General features: G+C 38.1%; 1 protein-coding gene across 47 annotated transcripts in view; it reads right to left on the bottom strand.

Annotated features, from left to right (window-relative positions):
- Positions 1-358: 358 nt before the first annotated feature.
- Positions 359-27,371, bottom strand: part of NRXN3 (neurexin 3) — a 1,031,704-nt gene continuing 1,004,691 nt past the window's right edge. For 21 of the 47 annotated variants that reach the window (XM_049825558.1, XM_049825557.1, XM_049825553.1 and 18 more), the window contains one exon: positions 359-3,350. In XM_049825558.1, coding sequence (XP_049681515.1) covers positions 2,425-3,350 — 926 coding nt within the window. In that variant the 3' untranslated portion in view covers positions 359-2,424. Of the gene's footprint in view, positions 3,351-11,157; positions 11,890-27,371 lie in introns of all 47 variants that reach the window. The other 26 variants (XM_049825576.1, XM_049825575.1, XM_049825574.1 and 23 more) reach the window with 5 other exon arrangements.

Raw genomic sequence — 27,371 nt, forward strand, 5'->3', positions numbered from 1 at the left:
TTACACAAAAAAGGAAAGTGTAAATCTTTTTTCCCTTAACTTAAAAAAGGAAAGGAAGAAAGAAAGCAGGAAATCATTTCACAAGACTCCAAGACTCCAAGAACAGCAATCTTTTACAGACATCAAGATATAATCAACTTTATATAGTTTCGGCCATAAGTCATCTAAAATCGTGCTTTCATACCTTTTTAAAACCTGTCTTTTTTTTCTTTTAGTATAAAAAATAAAAAAGAAAAAAAAAAGCTCAACCTCGCACACACGCACCACACACACGCACACACACACGCACTGAAAATATTTGTTAACGTGAAAGCATCTTCTCCAAATGTTTGAGAAGGCTGTTTTTTTTAAATTTAAGTAAGTTCCCATGTGCGTGTGTGTATTTGATGACACTTCAAAGTCAAATATTCATGCGACTTATAAACACCAGCAAGAGTAGATTTCTAAACCTAAACAGCTGATTAGTTTTCATCCGTATACAGAAAAAGTGTACATGTCTGATATTCCAGAGTTCTCAATCCATCTTGTTTTTTGTTGTTTTCCTCTCTGTCTCTCTCTCCCTCATTTGCTTTTTGCACATGATAGGCATGGCCGTCAAACCACCTGGCTATTGTTCTGTACAGTAAGATAATCCTTTTCACAATAATTGGGAAAATGTAGAAACCAAACAACCAAATTAAATAAGTTAAATAAAACCAAAAGACATTCCCAATTTAACCATAAAACAATATATACACCATTAGGGTATCCATATAGAAATTATACTAGCAAAAAAATAGTAGTAAAATATGTAAACAAAATTTCAGATTTTTTTTTTTTGACACAGGTAACTGTGACAAAGCTAAAACACACACTCTCTTCACATTTTAAGATTTGCTTTTGTTGTCTGTTTTGTTTTACTTTGTTCTTCAAGAACATTCTCATTCCACATTAAGACCATCACAGAACTTCTGTTCCAGTCGTCACGTCAAACATACCATGATAAATATATCTGTGTGTATATATATAATATTATTAAATTCCTTTTTCTTTATTATTTTTTGTGTGTCACAGCAGCTTTATTTATTTTCTTTTATATAAAAGAGAAGGAAAAGGGAGAATACGGCAAATGGAAAGACAGAGATGATTTGAAATGTCAAGCTACAAAATTAAAATATTACATATGCAGAATAGTTTTTATGTCAAAGAAACTATGTATTTTGCATTCTTTTACAAGTGTTTAGCTTTTCTGACATTTATGGGTCTTGTCACAAGTTGAACTCCACTGGTGTCTTTCTGATCTCTTTATTAAACTGATTTATTATTTTTTGCATGCATTGCAATCAGTCACAGAACCAGAACCCAGAGGAAGGCTCCTTTATTTTTGCATGGTATATTCAGCTCAGAATGGTTAGCCATTTTTAAAGCATTCTTTTTTGAGTCTTCAAATCCCTTTAACCACAGTTTGGCTGTGCTAATGCATACTAAGTGATATTCACAAGTAAAGCCAATGATTGATCAGAGCAGACCCAAACCCAACTATTCTTCAGTTCAGTTGCAAATACTGGAGCCAGATCCAAGGGAACCAGCTTTCCATGATAATTTTCTTCAGCACCACCTATCAGACACTTTCACTGTCTTGTTAGCAAACAACTTACTGCAAGACAACGGATTCTAGAGACAACACAACCAGATATGCAGAGTAAACACCATGGGTAGCTTTTGAGTTCATATATGGCATTAGTCTCTCTTTATTTATTATGGATTATTTTTTTCTCCGAGATTTCTTCTCATGTCCTGGTTCACCCCCCACACCGCTCCTCTCCACCCTTCCCTCCCACACCCAAAAATAACAAAAAAAACCCCAAACAAAAAACAACCCAAGAAACAAAACAAAACCAAAAACCCATCAATCTCCAAAATCATTTATTCCCCTCCTCCAATCTCGAAAAATTGTATGTATGCTGGACACGGCCAGATCAGTTTGTTCAATATTTTTTTGTTGTTTAATAATGTTTGCGTTTTTTTCTTTTTCCTTCTTTTTTTTTTTTAAATAAGTAAACTGAAAAATTATCGATACAGTCAGGGATCACGAACATTGTTAAAGACTCACTTGGAGATATGAAACAAGTAAGCCATGAAGTCTTCTACCTTTGCAGAAAGTTCAGCGGAGGAGGAGATTTGGAGACGTCCAAGTTCACTAACAGGGCAGAGCTGTGCGCGCCATCTCCAGAATGCTAAGTGTGCTTTATATATAATACATTAGGGCAGAGTTTGCTGACTCCAAGCGATGACTGAGACATTAACAGTCACTGCTGAATTTTTTTTTCCCAATACTTTTTCCCACAAACGATATCTCCCAATCTCACTCGCTGCAATGGTTCTGATATTTCAGTTAAATCTCATTAAGTATTTATATATTTATATATAAATAAGTATTCTTTTTTACACATAATACTCTTTGTCCTTGTTTTTCTGTTTCTTGTGGCCGCTCTTTGAGCTCTGCTGCTTCTCCTTCACGAGCGTGCCATTGCTCTGGGCTGAGTTGCTGATGTAGTTCCGCGTCTCGTCCACCTGATAGGACCCCTCGTCCCTGTTCCTGTACTTGTACATGGCATACAGGAGGATGAGGATGCAGAGGGCGGCAGCAGCCACAATGCCGACGACCATCCCCGTTGTGCTGCTCGACTCGCGGACCACCTCTGAGGCCCCCGGAACCCGTCTGATTCCCGGCTCCGTGGGGTTTGCTGTGGGCACATTACGGAACATGGGGGAAGTGATTAGCGGGCTCTTCAGCTTTGTGCTGTCTAGCTCATAGGCAGTGGGCAACGGAAGCAAGACTATGTCAGGCTGGGGTTTGAGCTCACGGTTATTCATTTTGCCGGCTGGCAATTTGGGCACCATCCCAGTCGAGGACGAAGCTGTGGAGCGGATCAGCTCAGGGGACAAAGACGTGGTAGTAGTCCTACCAGTTTCGGAGACTTTGTTAGGTCTAAAGTCCTTGGATTCCCACTTGGGTGCGTGTGCTTTGTAGCCACCTTCGAAGATTGAAGTGGAAAGACTCTTATCTGTTACCAAGGAGAAGGTGGTGTAAAAATCTTCATCATCAGTAGGGGGTAGGTTAGAGTCAAAGGTTTCCCCTGAGCCATACCCAGATATCACCAAGCCATCATCATCACAACCATCGCTGCCTTGGTCCGACAAGCAAGGTAACCCCGCCTCAGAGGTCATGGACAGGGAATCTTTGGTGGTCTCAATAATGGTGAGGAGGGGGCGAAAGGTAGGGGGAAGTGTAATGAAAGGTGCACGAGTAGCAATAGGAGGGATATCTAAAGGGTCTTCTACAAGTAGTGGGATAACTAATTCACCTCCTGGGATGGAAAAGAGAAAAAAAAAGAAGATTAGTACATTTTAATGATGCAATGTACCATTTTCAATTCACTTAACTCAAGGGCAAGAGAGGATTTGGGCATTATGAAAAAGTGTCAGGGATCAGGTTTCTTGCCCTTACTATGCTACCAACATACGTTCCTGGGGGTGCCTTTCATTCTTCCCTCCCACTCTGCTTTGTTATTCGTAAACTGCATGTTCCATTTCCTCCCTCTTTTAGCCTATGCTAGATACATACAGTGAAATACTCTGAATTTTTGGGGACCCAAAGTTTTTGATTTTTGAAGATACTCTCAAGTGACTCTGTAGACATAAATTTTTTTTGGTAGTGATCTTTCTTAAGCATTTAGTTACAAGACTGTTTAAATTAATTATTTTAGACTTCCATAGAGCAATGTTCTCCTGGATGGATTTTACCACCTGTCTTGCCAGTTTTTCCTCCTCTGATTCTTTTAATTTAAAATAGCATTGGTATTTCTTCACTGACATTCAAGTCTGCTCACCTTCTGTAGCTGTTTATAAGGCCCTTCCCTAAGGCCTTTCCCATCCATCCATTTCTTCTTGATTGTTGTCTGGTTTTTAAACTGTGGGAAAGTTCATGAAATTGAGGGATGGAGTACGAACCAAGTACTTACTGGGGTCCATGAAGGTACAGAGCTCTACTCAACACTTGTTCATCTCTTTTTAATCTTTCTTTACTATTCTGTTTGACACTAGGGATGTCCCTTTGCTTGCATCTTTTGGGGCTACTAATGCCATACTATCTTCAACTTCAGTTCTTCTTGATATTCCTTTACTAGAATTTGATTAAAAATAAAGCTAGACTTTATTGTGATTGATGATATAACTGAATAAAGACTCTGATGAAAAAATTAGCACTTGAGCACAGGAATGTACTGCAGAAGTTGTCTTTGCACCTACTGTTAACTTCTTGATATGCAGATAGCTGTGATCAGTGTTGCTTTTTCCTAACATGATGGCTACCTGCCTACAGAGGACTGAAAATGAAGCAGACCTATGGTCTACTCTTGAAGTAGAACAATGAAGCTGTAGCTATAACATTTGTACCTTACCACAGTATAAGCTAAAACTGAGACACGAAAATCAGCGCATCATTTCTAAGATTTGGTTTCTGAGCAGCAATATTGCTACTTTTAGGGTAGTAGTCCTCTTTTGTCTATTGTCCTGGTTTTGGCTGGGATAGAGTTAATTTTTTTTCTAGTAGCTGGTATAGTGTTATGTCTTGGATTCAGTATGAGAAGAATGTTGATAAAACACTGATGTTTTCAGTTGTTGCTAAGTAGTTTTTATACCAAATCAAGGATTTTTCAGCTCCTCATGCCCAGCCAGCAAGAAGGCTGGAGGAGCACAAGAAGTTGGAAGGGAGGACAGCTGAACCAAACTGGCAAAAGGAATATTCCATATGACGTGATGTCATGCCCAGTATATAAACTGGGGGGAGTTTGCCTGGGGGGATCACTGCTCAGGAACTAACTGGGCATCAGTCGGTAAGTGGTGAGCAATTGCATTGTGCATCACTTGTTTTGTATATTCCAATCCTTCTATTGTTACTGTCATTTTATTATTGTTATTTTATCTTTATTAGTTTCTTTCTTTCTGTTCTATTAAATTTTTCTTATCACAGCCCATGAGTTTTACCTTTTTCCTTTCAATTCTCTCCCCCATCCCACTGGGTGGCGGGGGAGTGAGTAAGCAGTTGCGTGGTGCCTAGTTGCTGGCAGGGGTTGCAATATGTCATATTGTAATATGACTGCACTTCTACTTTTGAGCCTATGGGTAATAAACACTTCACTGTTTTATTCTGATGTGAAGGTATAATTAATTTATCTAACTCATTTAGTTCAGATTACATAGTCTTCCACTGATATACAGGTCGCCAACAATTTTTAGGGTGACCCACATTGCTTTTGAAAGTTTATGTATAAATTCTCCCTTGGGTAATTTTTCTTTGGCTAGCCACTTAAGTTACCTGCTTTAAATGTAAACTGAAGAGTTCATCTAACACTATGAGTAGTCATCTAGATTTGTTGGAAGGAGTGCAACTCAGTAAGAAGTATTCTAATGCATGAGAAATTTTGATTTATACTCACCATTGCTTAAGGAAAGATATGCAAAAGGAATTTTAGCTTCTAAATAAATAATTTTGGCTTTTAATTATGTATTAATAACTGCTAATGAACAGTTTGGCATTGTTACAATGCTGAACAGCATCAGGGTCAAAATTCTGCTCTGTCCTATCTACACTATATATTACATGCACTTGTTACCCATAAAATACTGCCAGTAATGTCCATGGGAGTTCTATAAAGAACATGGTCTCAAATCATAATACCTTCTAAATATATTTGGAGACCAATATATTTGAACAAATTACATATTGAAGATAGCAATATACTGAAAAAGGTACTTAACAGTTCGATTAAATCTGGATAGCTGAGCTAGCAATATGGCTTATTCTTATCCTTAATGAGACACTAAGTGGTGACATGCTTTAATCAATTTAAACAGTCAGATTTATCTCAGAGGTACTAGGGTAGAAATTAGGGCAAAATAAGGAATATGGTACTTTGCATACTTTCATGCAAAGTTATTTTTAAGCTAAGATACAAAGGGCCAATTTGAATATGTTGTTTAGTTTTCTGACCTTCCTTAGCATGTTCATACCATTTTTGTTACTGGATGGAGGATGAAGAAATAAGTATCATATTTGTAAAATAATGTCAATCTCTTCAAACTATGCATCTTCAAAAAAATTATGTAAAAAGCAGAAAAGTGTAGTCTGCCAAATGGCTACATGGCATTTTGTGCTCATGCATCTGAGCTGTTTTCTGTGCGATGTAGAAACTAGAGCATGTAATATGATTTATATATGTCCAGAAGCCCTATCCATGGTTAGAATAGGGCATCTATAATCTATGCAAACAGGTGGTCTCAGGATAAACTTGGAGTATGCCTCAGAGCAAAAGATAATCTGTGAGTCTGGTAAAAAATGAATAAAAATAATAGCATTTAAGTGCACATTATATCAAATTGCACGAGTGGGGAACTTAAGTTCCAGAAAGTCAGGGATAGGTAGTGTCCCTTTAAATGATTTTTTAAGATCAGTGTTTTGCTGTTAAAAAGTAGTATTCATTTGTGATTTTTCATTCACTAGCCGTGACACCCAACTGGAAAAAAAAAAATCAGTTTGGCAGCTTTTGATTGTTCATCTAGAGCTTTGAAGTGCCTTTGTTCTTAAAATCTATTATACTGGCACACAGCATCAGTATGCAGTTGATCTGCCACTCACTGGGGCAATATTTTTGGGTAGTTTTCTTCCAAAGAGAAATTCTTCTGGTCCTATTAATGATAAATTTTCTTGAAGGAATCAGAAATATCTTACATTTAATATGAAGATCTTTCTTTTCCCCCAGTAACCCTTGCCTTTAAAACTTTGTCATAGTTCTACAGTTTATGTTGCTGTCAAGGACTTGAGCCAATGATCAAGACTACTGCAACTATAAAAATTATCATGGTCATCTTGAAATGTTAAGAAAAGTTGATAGAGTTGCTATGGTACACGGGGTTTCACATAAGTGATGGAGAGCAGATCGGAGCTTTTTGATTCCAGCAAGTCTGTTGGATGGAAGACAATAGGACAGATTCAGGAATGAGTTTTAAAAAGTTTTAATCTCACAATGTTTGAGAGAAGAGAAACAACTTTCATACCAGGAAGACTGGATTAACTTTGATTGCCCATACCATTATTTAATCTCATCTCTAGTTTTATACCAAATTGTCCAATGATCCATGCTATGTTTACCTGTATACTAAAGAAATAAAGAGACTGTTAAAGGTCCTTCATTGGGAATCACTTCTCCATCAAGGCGTTCATTTGTTACATTTACTTAGACAACATACTTTGGGGGAGGATCAGGGAGATGGCTGTAAGGGTGGTAATGATGCTCTGAATTTTTAATTTTTCTTTCTTTCTGTAATGGAAGAAACTGTGAGAGTGAAAAAAAGCTGTGTGGGAGAAGGTAACTCAGAAAAAAGCACCCTAGGTATCAAATCTGGCTTCTGTTTTATTGGTATGTTAGGCATCTATACAAAACTCAGAGCAAGCTAGAAGCTGTAGGTCTAATAGGATGCAAGCACAATGAATACTTCTTGGGGTATGTGATTTATAGAGGGGTTAGTTAAAACATTCTTTAAAATGGCATGATAAAAATGCTACTCAGTCTAGAAGAAATGTGTTATTTAAGGATAACAGAGAGTGTAAATTCTGAAAAGCTCCCAGGACAGTGTGAGAAACGTGATCACCAACATCGATGCAGGGAAGCAAGTGCAAACTTTCATATCATACCTGCAATCAACTCTGTTACTGGTACTACATTTCTACTCGTACGAGACACAAGGGTGAGTCTGATGACAGGCAGCTGGTAAGTGTGCATGTAGGGGGAACCATCTTTTACAAAATGACAGCTGAGGCAGCAGGAAGCTGCCAAGAGCCAGTGGTCCTTTGACGGAGACGTGGAGCCTCTTGCCCAGGGCCCCAAAGTTGGTTTAAAGGTAAGCATGGAAAGATTTAAAAGTGCCACTCAGTTGCTAAGAATATCTTACATGGGATTTGGATCCTGAAAGGTTTGCTGCAGAAGGCAAGTGCTTTAAAGATTTGGATCTCTAGAAAGTGCTAAAGAGGAGCCCCTGAAAAACCCTACACAACAATCTGGAAGCGAAAGACATTTGAGACAGGTTTTATGTTTGTATTTTCCTACCTGAAGTTTCTATTTTCTCACAGTGTCTATCATTTTTTCAATCACAAAATCAATGCTTTGCAGTCTTGAATAAAACTTACAGCTTTAATTTCCAAATTGTTCTGTGCTTAAAAAAAAAGGCAAGGCTGCCACCCAGTTTGAGCCATGGCTTCAAAGCAAATATTCACATGAGACTCAGATTCTGTTTGTGGATGATATGGTCTCTTTCCTGGTAGTTACAGGTTTCTTCCCCCCTTTTTTCCCCCCTTTTTAAGCACCCATTAACAGTATTCACTGGTATGCTGCAAATTTGGGATTACTTTAGCAATCCAAAGATTTCATGAGCATTTTCCAGATTTATTTTTCACCTGCTCTATGCTTTCTCTCCTAAGCAGGGAATGGATGTTTCCCAGACAGAAATATGGGTTTTAAAAATGTCTGTTGACAACACAATGCCAAAGAATTAAACAAAAGGGAAACAGACAAAATGGCTTCCTCTGCAGTGATATAGATGGAAAAATTAGTTTACACCTCAAGTATATAATTGCAAAAAAAATTACTGAACAAACTGGAAGCAGCACTGAGAGAACTGAGGTCTGTGAGGTGGGAAACCTTATACCAAGCAGTCTAGCTCTCTGCTTGGCCTTCTAATGCCACGAAGCAAACACAGTGTGCATATATTTCTTAAAAGTTAGCCTTCAAGTCTAGCACATACACTATTTTCATGGACTTGTGCTTTTCTTTAAACTATCAAGGTCATGTGGGATATAAAAGGTCTACTTCAGCCTTCAAGCTGCCCTCTTTCTTCTTTATGAGCATATTTATAGATATATAATTCATACCTCTGGGGCTGATCTCCAGTAAGAGGTCTCTGCCACTGGAAAAGACAGAGTGTTAAAAATTTAATAGAAGCCTTGTGAACTGTAAGGATGTTGTGGGCAAGTCATGAATGCAGAGGGCACCCCCCAAAAAAATGAAAAAAAAAACCCCAACCCTGAAAAACTGTAGCAACTGCCAGCTTTCATCTTTAGAGCCACAGCTACTTCACTGGAGTCTCAGGCATCAAACTGATAGAGGATAAAAGGCACACAAAAATGAAGCCTGAAAGATTCATCTTCTCCTGATGATGATAAGGGACACACCCTTATCATCTCTCTTTTCCAGCTGTGGTTGAAGATCTTTTAAATGCCATCCATAAAGGCTGCACAACTCATCCATTTCTGCAGGCACTTGAAATTCTGCATCCAAAGTTTGTAATTTTCATTTTATTCTTATGCTGTTCCTCTGAAGTTTGACTCCACTTTCAGTATGAAATACTTGCAATGGAAAATAATTCCTTACCTTTTTATCAACACAATAATTCCTTATTAAATGACTGAGTTCATAAATTTCAGTCTAATGGTGTTTTAGTTAATTCTCTTTTGAGTCCTCTGAAGATAAAAAGGGGAAATTATTCAGAACATAGTCCCCAATTCACAGGAAAGGTGATGCTAACACAAAACCTAGTAGATGAACATTCTTAATATTTTCTGCTCTTTGCAGTCTGATTTAATTGCAGTTGACAGTCAGTAGTAGAGAGAAAAACATCATTTCCACAACAAAATACCACAACTTTTCATCTCAAGTATCTCCCTTTCCTTTCAGAGAATATATAGTCCTCAAAGGTAAAACTGTACTTCTTTTGGTGGAGTTGGTTGAAAAGCATTTCCTAAGCCCCCCAAACTATATCAAAAGACATTAGTTATTGCAGTGCTTCCTAATACATGGCTCATGAGCAACAGGAAGGTACAGAGTTTGAGAGGTCATGAATCCTATGTTAATGTTGGGCTCCGTATCATTGCTGTAAATTCTTGGTCACCTCTGTGCAGTTTCAGTGAAACAGGTATTAATACCTTCCAGAGAGGACCTGACATTGTGTCTGCAGGCAGGATTCTAGAGCAAAACCAGGTATTTTGGTGCCCAGACACTGAGCTGCTCTGCACCAATTGAAACATGCCCTCTTCCATCTCCCATCATTATTCTGAACTTTTATGATAAACTGGTAACAGCTTCCTACTCAGCATAATTATTTGTTCTGTTTTCAGCATCAGCTTCTCAAGTGACTTGACCGTTGAACCTAAGATACCTACTGAGCACAGGAATGCAGGAATGGTGAAAACACACATGCTTATAAGGACGTACAGCTTTTCCTTACTTTTACTCATTGCTTTTTAAAGAAATTAATCCAAATCTCTTTCAAAGCAAGGAAATTTTAGAGGTTTGGGACGTGAGTTCCAGTAGGAAAGTGGCTGGCAAAGGTACCATATCTGGATGATATTAGCAAACCTGGTATTAGTCATAATATGATGGTTGCATTTACCTGGTAAGAGTACACTTGAGAGTATCATTTAGACTGTACATTAGGCAGATAATCAGCAATGAAGAAAATTGATAGAAATAAAACACTTTAATGGGAATAAAGTAGGAATGATGTAGAGCTGCAGTAAGAAGACCCTGAGAGCTACCAAAATGCTAAAGAAGTCTCATCGTTTTTTACTTGACATGAAGGCTACACCACCAGGCTACATACAATTTAAATAGCATGAAAGAAAGTAGGACTACCGGTGATTCATTTTGGGAAAGGGAAAGGGGAAAGAAAGCTCTACAGAGGGACCAAGAAAGACTCAAAGCAAACTATCACAGGCTCCTTCACCCCCTTCTATGCACAATATAATCTGATAATCGACAATATACAAAGAGTACATAACATAAAGGCAAATACAAACTGATTCAAAAATAAATAAATGAACTTATACATTTTTCCCAAAACAAAACCATATACTAGAAAATAAAAATGCCACAGCAACAAGGTCAGAAAAAGGAAAAACATAACAAGTCATTCACTTTGTCAGCAAAAGAAAGATTAAAACCTATGAGAACTGAAAAAAATGATGAAAATCAAAAACATTATTTCCTTTTAAAAAAAAGTCATCAAAAACACATGAAAATATTTAGAAAGCATACCACATTGATTTCATAACAGTCAACTTACATCAACAAATTGCCCGCATGTTTTTTGGCATGAAAGGAAAAATTTACAAAAGAAAGTTGTGTAAGAATGCTCTTGGACAAGTAGCATTGCCACATTCTTGTAACTTGCTTTTTTTCGTTGTTGTTTCTTAAAAACTTTTTTAGCAAAATGTTTATTATTTCTTTTTTAATATAATTGTTTTACAACAAAGGGCGATACAGGGAGGCAACAACACATACATCCACACCACATAACATGAAAAGAAAAAAATCTTGCACCTTAACAAATTTGAACTTGTTTTTTTTCTGCTGTTTTTTGGTTGTATTTTTTTATCTTATGTAAAGTTGTTAGCGTATTACAGTTGAAAAATCCTGTACATTTTGTAGAATTTACTTTTGCTTGTTTGCATATCTACATATATAACGGTTTTTGAAAAGCAAAGTTTGTTGCTTTTTTGCCTTTTTGGTCAATTTGTTATATATTTTTTTAAACATTTTCTTTTTTTCTATAACTTTTGTGTGTGTGTGTTTTAAGGAATGGATGACTGCACATAAAATTTTAACAATGCTAAAGAAAGGGGTGGTGGAGGGGAACTTATGGGAAGAAAAAATGCCTAGGGTGGATGGAGTGGGAGTGTGAAAATCTATGAGTGTACTACACAGGAGATGAAGATGATGGGAGTGAATGTGTAAGTCAGTTGCCATGTCCATGTAAGGGCGGTACGGAGTGATCTAGCAGCATTAGAGCTTCTGGCTGTAAGGAAGGGATGGGCAATATACAAAAACAAATGAGCATATTCATGCCCATCAACAAAAAGAAAGAACAGAACTCTAACATTGACAATCTCACAAACCCTAAGCTGCAACTTCTTCAACATGCAAGTTACAAAAAATTAATAAAGTATTAATATTTACATTTTCATTAAAGGTTCTCAAATTATAAAAACAGTTAAAACTTTTCCCTACTAAAAATAGCAGTAAAAATACATAAACTAATAATAATAATAACTAATAATAATAACAACAACAATCACCAGAGAGTAAAACAAAAAAACAAGGAAACTAGTTTTATGCATTGGAGTTAGAACAACTTCATCTGTAGCTACCCACAGCCCCCTTCTTCTAAGAATCATTGTTTCTTAAGTCCATCAAATTAACATCAGTATTCTCAATAATTTGAGACAATAATTTATTGAGCACATCAAATCACTGTTTTGACTGTAATGACTGTGTTGGCACACCCCTTCCCCACTCTCAAATTAGATGATTGCTTTTATATTCGCATTCTCTGGAGAATCTCAAAAATACAGCTGTAGGATTCTGCCAGTGAAGTAGTTCCTTATTTAAAGTGGGAAATAGAGGGAAAAATTGCAGAAAACAATTCATAACTCTTTTATTTTCTTTGGTTTTTTTCATTATGAGATTGAAACAAACGAAATCTAAGATAGAAATTCAACCATTAAAAAGAAATACATCAAAATATAACTATGTAGAGATATACTAAAAAAAAAAGCAAAAAATGAAAAAGAGACTTTGTTCCCAGGAAGAAGGGAGATAAGGACAATTGTGGGGTTTTAAAATTTTATTTTGAAAGAAAAAATTATTCCACACGCTTTCAAAGATGAACGAACCAGATGCACACATTGAAAGGAACAGACAAAGCAGTCTAGGGACATCATTTGGATTTTGTTGTTGTTGTTGTTGTTGTTGTTGTTGTTGTTGTTGTTAAGAATCGGATTCTTTTCCCTTCCCTCCCCCACCCATTGAAATTTGTTTTCAATTGTTGGCCAAAAACCCCACCACCCTCCAGTGTTGCTTTTTTTTTTAATAGATCTTTTTTTTTTTACCACTTCTTTTTAAAATAAACATGGAGAGGAAAAAAAAGGACGTGCAGTCTGGATGTACGTCATAAATAGACATAGAAAAAGATAGAAGAAACTGGCTGAGATCGACAAATGGGTTATATAATAGCTTATTTTTACTGTAGGATGTTAATAATAATGCATGCTTAAAGTAAGTTGCATTTAGGGAAAGTAGAAAAACAGAACAGCAAGCAAGGAGACTTGGGGGGGGGGGGGGGGGGGCAGAGGGGGTGCAGGAGGTATACCATCCATGCCTCTCCAGAAAGGGCAAAGCACATTCCAGCGGGTTCTCTGCATTTCTGGGGGAGGTCAGAAGGGGAAAAGGGTGAGGAGAAATCGTAAGCTGTGCTAGGACGCAGTTTTTGCCCTGACTATGACCTTGTATTTGGATCAAACACTCAAAACTCCAGACACCAGCCCTTTTTCTGGCCCTAACTCTCCAGGGCATTCCTGAAATAAGTGGCATTTATTTTTCTGCCTAGTCAGAATGGGCTTATTCCTGTAAGTGCTGATCAGCTTGAGCAAAGGGTGAAGAATTAGTTCTTACAAACACACTCTGCTATGCTGGAAATGGCTCTGGTTGTAATGAATATTTATTGGAAGTGGTGAGCAGTTATTCAGATGTGCTGTCCAAGATTACTGCTGGGGGCCCACCAGTTAGCAGTATTTGGTACTAAGGCCATATGATTTTTCATAGGCAAACCTGCCACTGCTAGCATAAGACTGAGACTAGTTTCTCCTACGCTCCAAAAGGGTTTTAAAGTTCAGGAGGATATTACTAATCAGTTCTATCTGAGTCTTTACTAAAACTGGATCCCAAGTACTATATGTCCTAGAGGGGTCTTCGGCTTCCTCTGAATTATCTGGGTGTCACATATGACAACCATATTTTTCTTGTATAAATACCATCACCCTGACATCAGAGTCCTTCTAAGAAGGAACTCAGGACCCCAGCAAAACAACCTGTTCTGACTGATGTTTTAGGAGAGGGCAAATGTTATGTATAAAGCTTTGGAACCTGTCCACAATGAATCTCTCCAGGAGATGGGAAAAGCAGGCTGTAAGCACTGCGTGTACCTTAGCTTTCCATCAGGAATGCCAGCAAGATAATTTCGTAACCCATCATAATGGTCATGCTACCACCAACCAGTGGAAGTGGGTGGCTATCTTGAGCTTGAATTTCCGGGAACAATAGGGCTATCTGCCCTGTAGATGTGGCCAGGGGTACTTTTGTATAAATAGGATAACAAGCAGGTAGGATGTTTTGGTACTTATTAACATGAGGAAAAAGTAGCACCTCTAAAGCCACTGAAAGATCAGTATTTGTTCTGGGGAATGTTAAATATGTATAAACCCCACAAAATTTAAATAGCTATGCTGGTTTTGGCTGGGATAGAGTTAATTTTGTTCATAGTAGCTAGTATGGGGCTATGTTTTGGATTTGTGCTGAAAACAGCATTGATAAAGCAGAGATGTTTTTGTTACTGCCAAGCAGTGCTGACACAGAGTCAAGGCATTTTCTGCCTCTCACCCCACCCCACCAGCGAGTAGCTGGGGGTGCACAAGGAGTTGGGAGGGGACACAGCTGGGACAGCTGACCCCAACTGACCCAAGGGATATTCCAGACCATATGACGTCATGCTCAGCATATAAAGCTGGGGGAAGAAGAAGGAAGGGGGGGACGTTCGGAGTGATGGTGTTCGTCTTCCCAAGTAACCATTATGCATGCTGGAGCCCTGCTTTCCTGGAGATGGCTGAACACCTGCCTGCCGATGGGAAGTGGTGAATGAATTCCTTGTTTTGCTTTGCTTGTGTGTGTGGCTTTTGCTTTACCTATTAAACTGTCTTTATCTCAGCCCACGAGTTTTCTCATTTTTACTCTTCTGATTCTCTCCCCCATCTCAATGCGGGGGAGTGAGTGAGCGGCTGTGTGGTGTGTATTTGCCAGCTGGGGTTAAACCACAACAATAGCCCAGACTGTTTTTAGATGCATTACTGAAAAGCATCCAGCTCTGAGAGAAGTTATATGAGAATACTCTTAACTTCTACTTCAGAAGTGATGTGGTTGCGCTGACTACCAGCACAGTACATCTGTAGCTGGAATGTACCATGCCTTTGCTGGAAGACTGCACTGGACCTGTCTCCTACATCCCTTTGGAAAACACGTTAGGAAGGGAAGAGGTCCAGCCAAAGAAGAGGAAACCTGGTCAGGGTGATTTCAGGGACAGAACATGCAGGTTACAGAAAGCAAAACATTGGTCTATATAGGAAATTTTGGGGGTTCATTTGTGGATCAGAAACGATTGGCTAGGAATAGAAAAAAAATGACAGAAGTAAGGCTCTTGCAAACTTCAGTGGAGATTTTTATTTGGTAAGGTTTCAAAGCTAGTGTCCCTGGACACCACTCCCTACCAGGATTCTGAGCCTCTGGTTTAATTGTACTTAGGGAGGTTCACAAAGAGGCATTTAAGCTTTGAATTTTAATCAGTATTTGTCATGACTTGCAGCTGGATTTTCAGACTAGTGAAATATCCCCCTTCAGCACATTAGAATTGAGTGCCTTCTCGTTGATGCAAAACAGACTGTAAGGCATGGGTCTGGTTGCCAACTGTGCAGTCTATGTCAGGCCACTCCAGCAAATACTTATGCCCTATTTGATGATAAATGCCTAACTCATTGCATGAGGGTCTGGAAAAGCCTTTTACTGCCTGAAAGATCAAAAGAGCTGAAGAACCACAACTGGAGCCAGAGACACTTAAAGAGATGACAAGATTTTGTAAAGGAAATCTGGATGTTAGACTTACAAGAGGATTTCAAGGGTGCTAAGCAATTTTTTCTTTACTTGGTCAATATAGAGGTGCTTGAACAGAAGCAGAGTTCTTTGGAAAATCTGGGTCCAGCAATTTCTGCTGAGGCTAGGAAAATCTTTCCAGTCTTTTAAAAAAATCTAACTATTAATAGTCAAACCTAGATGTTCTAATTTGAAAATTGGATTCTAAATGTTTCCACATGAAGCTACACAGACAATATTTTATTACTTAACATTTAGCAAATCAGTCCTCATAAAAGCAAAGATTTTCAAAAACTTAAAGTAGATTGAAGGATTGGGAGTAGAGGCATCTGTACTATCAAGGCTTACAAGCTTCTTGTTTGAAGGATTGAGCCAAGATAGACGACTTTTTCAAATGAAAACCCCCACATTTTAAAAAGGAGACATTTTTACAAAAAGCCCCTTGTTCAGCAGCTTTATCTATAAAGTTGCATTTTCTCATTTTTTGTTTTCAAGTTGCATTTTAAAATGCTGCTGGCAAAATTAATGCATAGTTCTGTGTGTGTGTTAAAGAGCAAGATGATAGATGGCAAATTAGGATCTAAGGCTAAATTACTGTCCCCGGGTTCATGCTAAACTCTGGAATTTTCGTGTCTTCTACCACTCCAGTCCTTGGGCTCCATCAGGCTGACAGTTTATCTGTTCCCTAACACACCGAACCCCACGTTATTTGAGTTCTGTGCACTGAACACAACTCTATCAGTATATCTCATTATTAACTATCTGTACCAGCTGCTGCTTCTGACCTAGTTGTCCAGCTATACTGTTGATGCACTTCAAATGTCCAGGATTCCCTGCTAGCCTAGTCATGCATCCATCCTTATTTGGGACATTTTTCTTTCTGTATTTTTAGGTGCCGCAATGGCAAAACAAGGGTGACGCCAGGAAATTTTTTTTTTTTTTTTTTGTACTTTGACCTAATTAGAATGGCACCCAAGACTTTCAGTGCTAAAAGGGAACATGCATTTCACCACTGCATAATCTGGGCTCTCAAACTGCTCTTACCTTTGTAAGTTTACTTCATATATCAGGCAGCACCCTTTTAGGGTCATTTAAAGCCACATGCATTGGGCAAGGATACTAATGAGACATACTTCTAAGCAGCTGATACTATCAAAATATCAGTCTAAAGAAACAAATGAAGAATTTCCAGTGAACTGGAAAGTGTTCTTTTTTCTGTAAACAGTTTATCTACAAAATAGAGAAAAAGGTACTGTTAGCTATGCATCTACTTTTAGCTTCAAGATGTGTCAGCAGCATTTTCTCCTCTGGCTAGAATATTTTGGTAGCAGAAATATATGTTAAATAGATAAGGGGGTGGGGGGGTGGGGAAGCCCTGCAAAAATCTCCACTTCAGGCATATGTCTGTACACCAAGGAAGAGACGAATCTTCCCAATTTCCACTGATTTCACCGTAAAATAAATACATATACAAACACAGTCTAAAAGACTTGGTTCTCTCCCTCATCCTACAACTGGTTAAGTACACTCTACAGCTCTTTAAAAGTTAGTGAATTTACCTTTTCATAATATAAATACTAGAAATGCTAGATCCAGCAAGAAATCCTCCTAAGAGCTATAGATACAGTATGGCTTTTCTCATTGTCCACAACTCTGTCATTATCTGGCATATGGGGAAAATGGGAGAAAACAAGCAGAAGAGGGGGGAGGCAGTCCCAAGAAAGAGAAGGCAGGTGGGGGATTCTGGCAGGAATCTGGGAAACTTGGTATTTCTCGGTGGTCCTTCCTGCTTGTAGTAGCTCCCAAAACAACCTGCTCATTCTTGCATAATTTTAACCTTTCTCAGAGTAGTATTTTTCAGACATCCAGCCAAATGAATGCTTAGCAGACCACAAATAACAAACAGCTTATAGATCAATAGGAGTAAAATACTAATTTTCAAGGCAACCCCTCATCCCTATCCCCAACTCAGAATAAAAATCTGTTCCTGTGATTTCCATTGGTTATCTGCACTAATTTTAACCATCAAAGAAGAGTATTTGGTTAGCTGGTCCACTACAAAACACAGAGAGATAGGAATAGCCTAAGAAGATAAATTAGTTATATCACTTTCCTTGCACCAGCTGTTTGTACTGGCAAAACCCTCTCTCATTATAAGCCTATGGGCACATCTGAAGCTCAGAAATAAAAAAGCTAATCTATAGTAAGAATGTCTACATGACCACCACTGACAGCCCCACATGCCATCCTGTTTGGTTTTGTGTGTAAGAGTTAATTAACGAGGCTTCTTTATAGCAGTGAGCTAGAAAACTATCAATTATGAAAGCACATTTACAGCTATCAGAGCTAAGGAAATCATAGGGCTAAACTGCCACAGCTCTCTGAAGTGAAGAATTTTTCAGGTGTTTGCCATAAGCTTTTCACGTTCTTCCAAAGCAAACAGTATTTTGATTCTTTCAGTGCTAAGCAGCCCATCCAATATCACTGGTCCAAAAGCATTCTTCCCATGCATCTCTACTCAACCGTCTTTCTCCTGGGAGAAGGATCTGATATGTTTTTTTGAAAGACTTAAGATTGACATTTGCAGTCAGCCCAACTAAGGCTTTTTTATGTAAAGTTAAACTTATTTAATCCTAAGTCAGTCACATGGGAAGAAGTCTTTCTGAATCCTGAAGGATTTTGCAACCACAAACCAGATCCTCATACTGACAAACTCAGTAGCAGAACTACATCCATTAATGGGAGTGGGAGCAGGAATAGTTTACTCTCTTTGGTCTAAACCCATGCAGCAAATGTTTCCTGCATATTTATGGTACACTGAAATGTACATAAGTTTTTGCTTATCTGCAAACATAGAACAGCAAGGGTATCTCCGTGTCTCCTCCCTTCTTCATTGTATACAGCTATGAAGCAGGCACGTAAAAATATGCCTCATCAGTTTGTCTGAATGCTAGTGAATACTCCATGACTACCAAATTCCTTCTTGGTAGTTGTATCCCAAGAAGTCTTATAATGTCATACCATTTAATACTACTTTTTAAAAATGTACCCAGGAAACACATCAGGGCAACTCTCAAACATGCTAAGGGATCACTGGGCACATCTGCATAAGAAACATATGTCTTAGAAAACTTACCAGGAATAATTACATGGGAAAATTAACAAATTTAGGAAGTGTTTAGATTCAGGACTGATTTGAATGTCCAAATCCTAAAAGACACCTGAAATGTTTGTCTATGTAAGGAGGGTATGCCATACTGAGAAACTTGATGGAAATAGTGCCTACTTGGCTGGCATACAAATACTCTCCTCGGTGCAGCTAAATCATAACCACATGAAGATCTGGATACTTCATGAATGCTGTTTTGTACCTAACCTTACTGGTGACTCCACATTATCCTCTGTAGGAGTTGTACACCCAAGTTAACAGATGGCTAACAGTTACTCCTATGATCTCCTCCATTCATATGTAGTTACTTATAACTATATTTTCATATTGGATTCTTTAAGCAGATGTAAATTGCGGTGAACTTCAGAAGCAGACAGGACCCATTTTCAGTACAATATTTTTAATCACTTGGATGCTAGGCTACACTTGCCATTTTTGTTGAAAGATCCTACAAAGTAATTTAATTCATCCCTCAGCTAGTATAAGCACATTATACTCTCAAGTCTGTAGCTAGTCCAGCTGCAAGTGACTCGGTGGATGGAACTTCCTCCCTTGCTTTTCGAGAGGAGGATCCAAAGCATAGTAGATTCACTGTCAAAAGGTTTGTCATGCAAATTTGTCATGTCATGTTAAACTTCTCTTCTGATGGCAAAGTAGTGATCCTAGTTCTGCCCTTGATAACCCCTCTTCTTTTAGTATTTCCTGTTCCTCTTATAGACATAAATCAGTGCTGGGAAGAACCTGCATTTGCAGCTTGCATCCAGAGATAGCTGCTGTGCTTTTATCTTGGAGCTGTAAACAATACACAGCAAAGCAAAACCACACAAAGAAAAATGTTGTCCACTTATTGCATGGCTGAATAATCCAGGATCATCACAGGCATTACTTATCTCTCTGGAGGACATTCAAGATCTAAAGCATTTCACTTTGTAAGTCTCTTTGGTGAAGCAGCTGCAGCTTATTCTTGAGGATACATGGGAAACAGTACTACTACAGACCTTTAACAAGGACCTTTACCAGTGTACACACTGGACTACGGAAATTTGTTTGACAAGCTGTAGAAGAAAACAGGGGTGTTAATGAATGAGGGTGAGTTGGGCTATACAGACAAGGTGATGAATTCCAACTAAAAACAATACATGATTTCCTCGGAAATTATATCAAGTCAAATATTGCAATAACTGAGAAGAAACAATAAACCATGTCCATTCAGCATTGTGAACATTGGTCCCTGGTAAAATGTAGAGTGAGAGAATTTACAGTGTGATGGTTGGGAAGAAGCTTACTCCAGTAGGCTTTGAACAAGATTAATTTACCTGTGCCTTCACACCTAAACTTATTTCTTTCATTAATCAACACTACTGAAAAGGGCACGATAAGTATCTGCATGTTCTCTTCTATTGAGTTTGAACACTTTTACATCCACTGCTAGGGTAATTGGGGTGTAAGAGTTAAGAATTGAAGTGACCTATTCAAACTTATGTAGAAAAAAATGTGATAAATCAGGGACTTGTAAGCACATCTTCCAAATGATGGCTTATCCAGCAGTACAGCCCTGCTCATAATGTTACTCTTCTTTGGGTTTTGGATGTCAAAGTATGTTCTTTCTGCTGTGGATTAACTTGGAACAATGTTATTCCCATATCAAAACTAAAAGAAAACAAGCCAAAAAACCAGGTAGTTCCCATAGTGGAATTTAAATCTTGAGAGTGCAACATGCTACTGGGGAATTAACTAGCTTGGACAAACCCCTGAATAATACAGAGAAAAATACCTCAGTGCCAGCTGCTGCAGTTAAAATGAATTAGACTGGAGTTAATAGAAATTTTTGATCTCTAATTTTCCTCATGCTACAAGAAGTCTTAGGGACTCCAGCATTGAGGACAAGCCCTTCAGTCTCCTCCTCAGCCAAGAACAAATCAAAATATTCCTCAGAATTAATACAAGGGTTTCCTCACAGCCACGCTGAAAAGGCTAGGCCAAGTTCCCCATCAGCAAATCGAGCTGATGTTGGTTACACTAAGGCTTTGTTATGTAAGAGTGTGTTACTGATGAGAAGATCACTACCAAGTAGACTGCTGATAGGTTCCACCAAATTACCATTGGGAAGTGGTAGAAAATCCTAGGTAGAAATCCTGTTATTGAGTAAGCATAAATAAATACAGCCACAACTCTTCATCTGAAAAGGAAAAAAGGGAATGCCAAGCTTTCGAGCAGTATGTTAGGTGTTGTTCTCTCACATCAGTTCAGAGGATGTGAGATGCTCTTTCCTTTTGATTGTACTAATGTTTAAATGCACCAGAATCCCCTTGAGACCTCAAGCAGAGGTGTTTGGAGACAGAACAGCAATGACTATTAATCTGTGCTTTGAAGTCAATTCTCCTACTAGGCAGCACTTGTAACTGCATCAGAAATACAATAGAGCCAACTAATGTCTGAACTATCTAGCTCTGAAGCCCTGCAGGGGAGCCCTTTGTATAGGAGCTTTCAACATGTGAGCTAGTTCTGTCTATCATTTGGAAAAGACAAGAGGGGGTAGTGCTGTGATTCAGGCATTTTGGGATGGATTTTTGGCAGGATTTCTTGTTTGTTTGTTTTTATGGGCAAGTTTAATACTAGCCGGGAAGTGCAACAGCATGAAGAGAGGGGGCCGTTTTTGCAGATTTCCTTTTGAAAGTTCAGGATTACAGTGGTGAAAGGCTGCTGCAGGCAAATTTGAATCCTCTTTTTCAACATAGCGAATGACCGGAATAAGCTCTACTGTGATTCAGAAGCCAAAGCTTTAAGCTGTTTATCAGAGGTTGCATTATAGCAAGAAAGTGGCTGGAAAGGGTGTTTGCTCTGTTTTCATAACAGATTGGATTAGAAGAGAAACAGATCTCATTGCAAAAGTTAACTTACTTTAATATCGATGATAATGATGATACTTGGGTGTATTTCAGACGCACAGGTAAAGACAGTACGTCCATGAATAAAGCTGAGGAGCTGGACAACAGAATTCTTCAGCTCCATTCAGACTTTAAGGACTTTTTGAACAAAAATTCAGGATGACTGGCTTCTGCTACTGATAATTCCGCTTACCTCATTGGTAAGCTAGGTGGCCTTGGAATCCTTTCTCCCTTATCTTCACACCGTGATAAGATAATGTATATCCTGCTATCACAAATGTTTGTTTTCTCTGTTAGAAGAGTTGGAACACTAACTTTCAAAATGTGTTGGTTTTTTTTTTAAAAAAAACCAAACAGTTAAGATTGCTACAGAATCACTATGTAAAGAGATATATAGCCATGCACTTGAATATGTTTTCCAAATGACTGCTTACTGTATTACCTGAAATATTTACATTTAAATTTTAGGGTCACTGTTAGAAAATCAACTAAAAGATGACTTTGCATAGTTACTAACCATCATGTCTGAGCTTCATGGTTTAGTAATTCACAGGAGCATAACAATCATGAATACCTGTGAAATGAAAGTTAACTGCAGATCAAGTCTAATAGGATGGAAAGTTAATTAAAAGAAAAAAAAAATCTTATCATATTAGGCTTTCCTCTGCTATGAAGTAAGACGTTATATGGTTAGATTTTAACAGGAAAGTCTATTACTTTCTCACAGACTCTCATTTCCTTTATCTGTATGAGCCACAAAATTTTCTCATGCACATTTTTTTTCCGATGAATTCATTATTTCTATTCATGTTCTTATTCTAATTGATGGTCTTAAGCACAAACAAAACAGAGATGGAACTGGAAATATTATGTTAAAAGAACAAACACTTTATTTGGGTAATTCTGCTATTGGCAAAACTTGCAGCTTTGAACTTTGTGAATGAATTAAAAAGGTGTTCAAATTCTAACCTTAGCACCCTGAGATTTACTGGCTTGTTAGGTTATTAATGAACAGCACTGTTTTGAAGTTAGAAGAAAAGTTTCACCTTCAAAAGACTCATTATAAACACTTGAGCCTGTCTGAGTCCTTCCTTGCCTTTTGCAAAAGGACACTAAACATGGACAGGCACATGGACCAACATTATGCTGGAGAAGAAACGGCAGGTTTGCCTGTTATTCCCAAGGCCTAAACAATGCATGCTAGTCTTTCATTGTAAATTTTAAGTGTTTAATGCAAAGTGGCTTCTTTTCACAACCTTCCATGGCATTGAGTTATCCATCAAAATGGAAGCATGCCAGAAACCAAATTATCAACTGCTTGATTGCTACTACATGTTACACAGGTACATGCAAAGGACACTTTCCTTCTCAACTTCTAATCATTTCAGGTGCCTCACTCTTGGATATGTGAATGCCCCGTGTTTTCAGAAGTTTGTCTTTGCTTGTTTATTGGTGAATGAATCCATACAAGACACTCAAATAAATAACTCTGACATAAGTTGCCATTGCCACATTATAGCTCCATCACAATTCCTTTTTATTATCTTATTTCACTGTCTGGTAATTTAGTAGTTGTAACCTCAGCTGAAAAATACAGAGAAAGAGAACCAAGTGGCAATTCAAACGTATAACTACAAAGAGAAGAATTCAGCACAGAAGCACTAAGCTTTGGGATAAGATGACAGCTGTATGTGCTCTGTCTTCATAGGTAGAGAGGCAGTGCACAGAGTTAACTGGAAAAGCACTTCATTTCTGCTCTTTCCTCAGCTTCACCTTTCTCTTAGAAAAATATATTCCACTTTGAAAACTCTGCCATGGGGTTCCACGCTTATTATGTCTCAGTGGTTGCATTTCTAACTCAAAAAAATATCTGATCTATTTCCAACTCTAAAGATACTCTTCATACCAACTCTCTGCCAACCCATGTTTGGGATCTGAGAGTCAAGTTCAGATCTCCTACCATCACCACTCATAAGGAAAGACTGTAGGTCACTGTATGCCTTCATCGACCTTGTAGCTACCCTATTGCTTTCAGTGGTTTTACAGAAATATGACTGACTACACTTGTAAATTGGATGTAAGTAAATGAGTCCACTGGAGAAGCCTCCAACCCCAGTGCTGTCCAGGCTCCACGGGGGCCAACAGGATACAAAACCATTAAAGCCAGTGGACTGGACTCTATAAGCAAACACACCTATCACTGAGGATGAGGACAGACTATTTGTTTGCTCATCTACACCAATCAGGTATAGCTATGGGTGAAATTGTTCCTTTTGCTTTAACAAATATGGATTTTCATACTGAAAAAAATTTATTCAGAAACATTTCCTCCCCTTTATTAGTGAAATTCTTCTTTTAACCTCAGCAGTAATTTTTCCTCCTCCCAACTCTGCAACTGTTCCGTGCCCTACAAATCCTGTTCTCCATGCATGTCTCAAAACTTGCCCATGTTTCTCCAACTAAAGCTTGTTAGTGAGTCACCTAAGGAAGCATCCTTCTAACCTCTCTGATTAAGATATTTATAAAGTGGAGATACCAGTATTCATCCCTATTACTAAAGGTCTGAAAAACTTCTTTTTAATACCTGCAAAACACTTTTGAAGTCTGAGATAAACAATGCTACTGAAGTACTAACAGTACATTTCTGGTCAAACACGGTACCTGACATATAGGGCTGGGTGTTCTGTCAGATAAGACCAAGAAGATCCAGAACACTATCAAGTGCAGAAATAAAAATGGAAGTTGCAGTTACTTACTTTAAAGACAGAACATATTTTCTAAGGAAAAGGGGGGGGTTCATCTCTGCTCTCTTCAAGAATACTAATGTGCAGAGCACAGATGTACCAACTGGGCTCAAAAAAGTAAGTGCAAGTCAGAAGCTGCCTGGTCTCAGAAACCCAACAGGCATTTCTCATGTATTCAAGCCACGTAGAATAAAGTAGAGCATTGTAATGAAATACAGTAGAAAATGCAGATGATATGCACCTTATAAAAACAAGCTGTTGTACTCTACAGCTGAGCTTTGAAATGCTCAGGCTAAAGTCTCTCCTCTATGTTAAACCATATAGATTTTTTTTCCAGACTGTGATTGAAGGTCTAGCCAATTCTACACAGTGATTTTTTTCCACATATAACTATACAAACTCAGCCCTAATCCTACAAACTGCTAAATACTTTCTATTTTCATTAATCCCTGTGAAAACTGAAGGCACTCGACATCTCATCAGGCTGACATTTTTTCCAGCCATGTGGTTAATGTGATTAGTAATTATGCATGCACATGCATATATACAGGAATCTACACACAATTTTTTGAATTTTTTGACCATGAAAGTATTTAATTTGCATCCAAGTTCCAAACTGTTATGGAGATCCAAGTGCTAACTGCTTCCTTTTTCAAAAGAAAAATCAACATCCCGTTCATAAATGCTCCGGACAAAAGGTTTGGAAGAGAGTTATAAACAAGTGTTCTGCTGTTGGTATTTTAAGCCTATTATCAAACGTAGTCTCCCAGGAATTGCATGATTTGCTACTCACCTGCAGCAGTTTTACACTGATTATAATGCTTACATGCATTATTGCTAACTTACATTAGCACTAAGTGAGAGGTAGAGCATGTGCATAATTTCTTACAGTAGAATCACAGAGACCTGAAATGTGACATGCAGGCCATCTCCTGGGGACCAGTACAGGGTATTACCAGCACTCTGTTCTCATACCTGATATTTCCTAGAACTATCTGAAATCTGTCATCATATTATGTAACTGAATAATACTTATGTTTTTGAAATATATACTTATACATATATATGTACTATGTATTACATACATATAGATATGTTTACACACACATATATACATATATATGTATATATACATATGTGTATATATATAAAAAAATATATTTCCCTTAATTCCTATTTCCAGCACCTTTCCCAGTGCTCCAGTCAGAGATGCAGAGCTCAAATTTCTTGGATTTTATAAAAGGAAACTGCATTTGTCATCCCTTAATCCTCTGTTGCAGAGACTCTCCTTCCTCTGCACCAGTTCCCTATGCTTATTAAGCTTTCCAACTATTTTCAGAACTCAGGCTGTGTATAAGCAGAGGCTTCACTGTAATGGAGCAGAGAGATAACAGTGCCTCTCTACATGGCTTTGTCACTGCTACCCCTGAAATGATGTGTACAGTTCTATGCATTTCATTACCAGAAAAGAACATCACGAGACAAAAGAGAAAACTGATAAAGAGCGGCTGTTCAACAAGGAACAATGATCATTGCTCTAAGCTGATGTCTAAAATCTTTAACTTCACTGTAGATAGCTCAATTGTCTTCTTTTGCATTTCCTGAAATCTCTCTTGAGTAAGAAAATTAATGTAATGTGACACACTGCAGTAAAAGCTGTCATTGCCCTAACATGACTGGATCCCCAGAAAAATGACCTCCTGGAGTGTGTATCTGACAGAAGGTTTAAGAAATCTGTAGGATCAAAATGCAACCTTTGTTTAAAAGTGAAGGAGAGATTAACTGAGGTTTGAAAGTGAAAGAAGAATTAAGACTCCAAGGTCTTATTTTGAGTCCTGCCATTCAGATGTCCTTAAGGGCCTGGTCAACAAAAGGATTAACTATCTCTTGTCAGCGTATAAATCTAAAATTTAGATCTTTGAAGCAAGTGTTCAGCTGCACTAATATCCACAAACCTCCTCTCAGCTGCTGGAAAAATGATGGCAATATAGCTATAAAATGTTGTGTTGGAGCTATTGGACATTCACACAGGCAGCCATCTCCAGGATCCAATGGCTAAAATTAATTTTAAATAAGCATGTTGAATGTATAGCTGCCATCAGAGATTAAATTCCAATAAAACACAAGAAGCAATGTTGCTTTTATAGGGATTTTAAGGCAAAAGCAGTAGGTATCAATACCAATTGATAGTCCAAATATCATCATAAAGCTGGGCCTTCACAAAAAGTCTGTTTTTAAAAGTACTCCAAGTGGCTGTTACCTCACTTGGTGCTCAGACTCCTAATTAATTAGCTTTAATGGAAGCCAAGCAAATTTGGTACAGAAAAAGAAACAAAACTGCTCAAGTTCCTAAACATTTCCATGTGAATATAGTGTTCTTACCCGAGGAGTGCCAAGCCTGTCAGCTCTTAAGAGTTTCTTAAACTATCTGAATTGGCAGCTCATGTTTGGACACTTGCCACCTACGAGACAGGCCAACAGAAAACTTGCAGCTTGTCATCAGGGAGGAAAGGTCATCTGGGAGGCAAAGAAATAAAAATCACCAGAAGAATAACAAATCTACTAGTTCAATAGTGGAATCATAGAATCATAGAATGGTTTGGGTTGGAAGGGAACTTAAAGACCACCTAGTTCCAACCCCCCTGCCATGGGCAGGGACACAAGTAGATCACACAAGTAAAATTCACACACAGATCACATGAGTAAACGAGGTATAGATGACTCAGGTTCATTTTTCCTATGCTATCAGTTCTTTGTGTTTGCTGTAGGAAGCAGTACCAGA

Source organism: Accipiter gentilis, chromosome 22 (genome assembly GCF_929443795.1).
Source record: "Accipiter gentilis chromosome 22, bAccGen1.1, whole genome shotgun sequence".
Classification (NCBI taxonomy): domain Eukaryota; kingdom Metazoa; phylum Chordata; class Aves; order Accipitriformes; family Accipitridae; genus Astur; species Astur gentilis.